This window comes from Penaeus vannamei, chromosome 30 (assembly GCF_042767895.1).
Source record: "Penaeus vannamei isolate JL-2024 chromosome 30, ASM4276789v1, whole genome shotgun sequence".
NCBI lineage: Eukaryota > Metazoa > Arthropoda > Malacostraca > Decapoda > Penaeidae > Penaeus > Penaeus vannamei.
In genome coordinates, this window is record NC_091578.1 from 970,475 (window position 1) to 975,474 (window position 5,000).

The 5,000-nt window shown below is 39.8% G+C and overlaps 1 protein-coding gene across 1 annotated transcript in view; it reads left to right on the plus strand.

Annotated features, from left to right (window-relative positions):
- Window positions 1–4,018, plus strand: part of PCNA (Proliferating cell nuclear antigen) — a 5,172-nt gene extending 1,154 nt beyond the window's left edge. Inside the window, exons 2-5 of the mRNA XM_027363503.2 lie at window positions 2,721–2,886; window positions 3,058–3,213; window positions 3,463–3,591; window positions 3,698–4,018. Of these exons, the coding sequence (XP_027219304.1) occupies window positions 2,721–2,886; window positions 3,058–3,213; window positions 3,463–3,591; window positions 3,698–3,808 (562 nt within the window). The 3' untranslated portion in view covers window positions 3,809–4,018. The remainder of the gene's footprint in view (window positions 1–2,720; window positions 2,887–3,057; window positions 3,214–3,462; window positions 3,592–3,697) is intronic.
- Window positions 4,019–5,000: the final 982 nt, after the last annotated feature.

Genomic DNA, 5,000 nt, shown 5'->3' on the forward strand with positions numbered 1-5,000 from the left:
TCTCTCTCTCTCTCTCTCTCTCTCTCTCTCTCTCTCTCTCTCTCTCTCTCTCTCTCTCTCTCTCTCTCTCTCTCTCTCCCCCCCCCTTCTCCCCCTCTCTCCCTCCCTCCCTCCCTGTTAGTGTCAATCTTGGCCCCAATATCAGGGGAAGCAGGGAAGGCACCAGGGACGTTGGGGGCAGAAGAGGAATGAAATGCGGAATCAGTCGCCGTTTGATGCAGGGGACGTTTCCTTCCTTGACCCCTAAACCTCAACCCACAAAAACAAAGAATCCCTCCTCATATTCACGGCTGGAGAGAGCGAGCGACCAACATGCGGAAGCCCCCAATGGCGCGTGTTGGTCGTTCGCTCTCTCTCCAGCCGTGAATACGAGGAGGGTCCTTTGTTTCCGTGGGTGGGGGTGGGGGGGTCACAGGAGGGAACAGCCCCTGCATCAAACGGCGACTGATTCTGCATTTCATTCCTCTTCTGTGCCCTCAGTGTCCCTGGTGCCTTCCCTGCTTCCCTGTTGGAGCCAAGATTGTCAGTAATGGGGATGGGGTGGGGGGGGGTTGTGCAATAATTTCTCTATATTTGGGAACTAGAGGATGAGAGGGATTCAACAGTAACATTATCATGATGATCTGATTATTGGGACTATTAAAAAGGAAAGAAAAAACAATGCACCAAGTAAATGTCCTGATGAATGGGTAGCAAGAGGTTCTGTAACCCATGTCAAGATGACGAGGGGTAAAGGCTTCAGGTATCCTTTGTGTGCAGAAAGTCATGCATGACTTGTATCTCGGTGAATTGTTACATAATGAGGTAGCGCATTATTTTTACAGGTACGTCTTTGAAAGGGCATTGTACAGATTGAGAGAAACAAAGGTTTAACAGTTTAAGATGCCATAACAGGTTGTGCCCTTCTGGCACTACTTGGAGTGCCTATGTAGGATCTAGGTTCATCTTTGCGACGTAAATATTCAGAATAGCCACCTTGTTACTGAACACAGTATTGGCATTGATGGAGACGTCTCACCCCCACTACCCTTATAAGTAAGACATTTACAGCCGAGCCCCATCCTCAATCCCCAAAGAGTTTTAGTAGTCCATTCAAGAAATGATCTGCAGAAATGAGGCTGCAGCTGCATAAACTATTTTTCTTATTCTATTTCACCCTAAGATGGCAGTGTCCATTTCCCCCTCTCCACACATTGCTCTCGGCACCTTACACCAATAATTCTATACCATATGAGTGCACTCACCAGAGACAGTCCCCATCTCCATTAATCTAAGTTGCCATGACTGTCCTAATGTAATGTGGCCATACCTTAAAGATTAACCCCTGTATTGTAAAGAACTACCAGGATCTACTCCCAAGCACCTTCCATCAATATTGTCTTAATTTTTTTTACCATTCATGTCTGCAGATTATTATTGCAACTGCAATTTTCTTTCACAGTGAAAGATTTCTTTAATTTGCATCTAGACTAATTTCCCAGCTCCACATCACAAATTCCATTCAATAATCTGGGTATGGTCTTCTGGCACTGCCCAACGGGACTGTCCCCCTACACCCCCTGGGTAACATTGAGTCTCCTTGGTTTGCATGGCAAGATGGAACTGCAAGTTGAGAGCAGTGAGTGGACTTGAGCTACAAACAGCACTTTTCCTAACCTTTTTCCTTTATTTTTGGTATTACCATTCTTGTCTGCAGATTCATGTACCAACAACAGTAATTGTTTGTCCTCTACAAGCAAATTGTCTTCAATCTGCAGACAAGAATAGTAATACCACAAATAAAAGAAAGATTGTGGAAAGTCCACTCTACCAGTCTGAGCTCTATCCTGCCAGAATACAAGGTGGCTAGATGTGTCAGGCATTGCAGTAGTACCAAAGGCTGAGAGGCCTAGATAGTCATGGAGTTTAGGCGTAGGAGAATGTAATAGAAAAATTACAATGAGGTTAGTTGAATGCAATTGATACTTTGTATTTGTTTAGAAGTATCCATGCCACTTGCATTTTAGCCAGGAACAATGGGGTCACTCCAGGGAATCAATAAACCACACCGTAAGAACCAGAGAGGGTGGGTGGGCTGCCAAATCCTGGTCTTTTCCTTATTTTGGTGTAGTTCCTATGTATATTACAAGGGGGGGGGGGGATTAATTCAAATGTACCATATATATTAAATAGATGGAATGGAAATAATTTAATTCTGTATTTTCCTTTAGCATGTAAGTCAGCTGTAATTGTTCAGGCAAAGACCAACAGACTACCACACACCTTTGATAAGATAAGAATTAGATGGTTATCTACTTCATGTTAAAACAAGATATTTTTTCAAACCTGATTTTGTTTGATGTAGCCATTGCATTTCTGAATGTTTATAAGAGGCAAAATTAAAATATAGGATGACCATAGTTGTTTAAGTTAATGTATCTAGTACAGTTAGAATTATATTTTTCCTGTATGCAGAAACTTAATTACTCAATCAGTTGAGTACATCTACTAGCTACCTTGTTCATTGTATGTAAATAACTTGTCCTTAAAAATTTATGCTCAAAGAAAATTATGGTAATTAAACAGAAGTAAAAGTTCTGCTATCATTTCCCTGATAGGCTAATCAATGTTCATGATTTATCTTAGCAAAAGTTGTTTGGATTCTTTTTTAAAATGTAAACCCAATGAGACTGCCAAGTGTATGTTTTGAAGTCGACCAACTAATTTGCGATTGGTTTCAGCATGTCCAAAATCCTCAAGTGTGCAGCTAACGATGACATCATCACAATGAAGGCCCAGGATAACGCAGACACCGTCACATTCATGTTCGAATCGCCCAACCAGGAAAAGGTCTCCGACTATGAAATGAAGCTGATGAACCTTGATCAGGAACATCTTGGCATTCCAGTAAGTAACATGGTTTTATTCTTGATTATAAGATGGTTCAGCAAGTGGCTTTGATATAAGGTGTAAATTCTTGTCTGGATTATTGAGGACTTTCATTTTAATTGTCTTTTTAAAACTTTATTAGAATTGGTATACTCAAGTTCATACTAATTGGTCACCTTCTCTTTCTAGGAAACAGATTATGCGTGTGTTATCAAATTGCCATCTGGGGAGTTCGCACGTATTTGCAGAGATCTTAGTCAGTTTGGAGAGAGCATTGTCATTGCCTGCACAAAGGAAGGAGTCAAATTCTCTGCAGCAGGAGATATTGGTACTGCAAACATCAAGGTAATAATTTTGAAGTTATTTTTTTAAAGGTTATAGAAAAAAGTTAAATGTTTTTGAAACCATATTTCATAGTATTAGATTTCTCTCTCTCTCTCTCTCTCTCCAAATCCTCTGTTTATCCTATTACCAAAATTATTATAGAAGTAGCTTGGCAACTTGTTTGAAAGGAAATAGTTATTTTTTGTGTGGTGCACATGTTACATTTTTAGATGATCAGGAAGATTAATACATAAATCCCTTTTATTATAGCTGGCACAGACCTCCAGTGTAGACAAAGAGGAGGAGGCAGTCGTTATTGAAATGCAGGAGCCTGTCACGCTCACCTTTGCTTGCAGATACCTGAACATGTTCACAAAAGCAACACCCCTTTCCCCACAGGTATGTCTTCCTTCTTCATCTATTTATATATTTAGTGTTGTATTTGTTAGAAAATTGTTTTGTAAAGAACAGAGCTGTCTGGATATTAATTTATCCTTCTTTTCAGGTTTCACTTTCTATGTCCCCTGATGTACCCCTGGTCGTTGAATATGCTATTGGTGAGATTGGCCACATCCGTTACTTCTTGGCCCCCAAGATTGAGGACGAAGACTCATAAGCTTTGAAGAATAGGCCTTTTTAGGGAACAATAAAATGTACAAAAATGATTAAAAAAAAATACTGCTAGATGTGAATGTGGTAAAATATAAAGGTTACTTAGCATAGCACATTTTGTTAACCGGTTATTGTAATTTTTAAAAAGCTTTTACTCATTTTATTCCTACACTGTACTACTGAATCTGAATATGCAATAGATACTTTTCTATAATCAATTGTTTCTCTACCCTACATATTGGTTAAGTAGAATTTTAATCTCAACTTTTAAGAATTGCTTATTTTAGATTCATCCATTCTCCTTTAATGCAAACAGGGATAAGTGAACTTTACTTAACACATCTTATCTGCTTTATAACACCTGAAAACCATTTTTATGGGAGGAAGACTCCACACATTCAATCAGTGCTTGACAGTTTTTTTTCTGGGCAGAAACTTGTATACATGAGTGCTGGTGTATGGAAGGGTCAGCATTAAATCACAGTAAAATGTCAGTGAGTACAGCAGCTGTTGATTTTTTTCTTATAACCAGAGAAAACAATTTTGCTCTAGAATTATTTACCTATGTCATATTTTAATACTTTATAGATCTGCATACAAGAGCTCAAAGTTGAAACAATTGTTAAAATTATATATAAAGTGGATGGACATGTCTTAAATGCTGCCAGGCAGGAATACTACTGATTAAACAATTAGCTCATGGAATGGTATATTGCTTACCCAATACTTCAAAGCCATGCCTGTCAACATGAAAGAATGACAGGCTGGCTTTGTGCCAATCATAAATGCCATGAGCTATGGACATGGTATTCCCATTTAGTTGTCTAGCCCTTGCCCTTCAAGGGAACCCTGAGGGGTAGACTGAATCTCTCCCCAGCATACTTCAGGGTTACTGTGGCCAGTAATGAAGATTTTGCACCCATATTAGGAACACAGGCTTGAACCCTTCTCAAATAGCCCCACAGATTTAAATTCCCTGACCCCAGGTTCTCCTTTAACCATGACTACCACCACTACAACCCCTTCTTCAATACCTATCATCTCCGTCTAGTCCGAATCATCCATACAGATCATTACTCAACCTACAGAAAACATTCCTGTCTGACCAGAAAGGAAGTGCAGATTCAGTTTTTCTCATTCCTTACACCAGTACTGTCCTTCACTGCACTTCCCATTCCCCTCCAAGATGGTTCTAC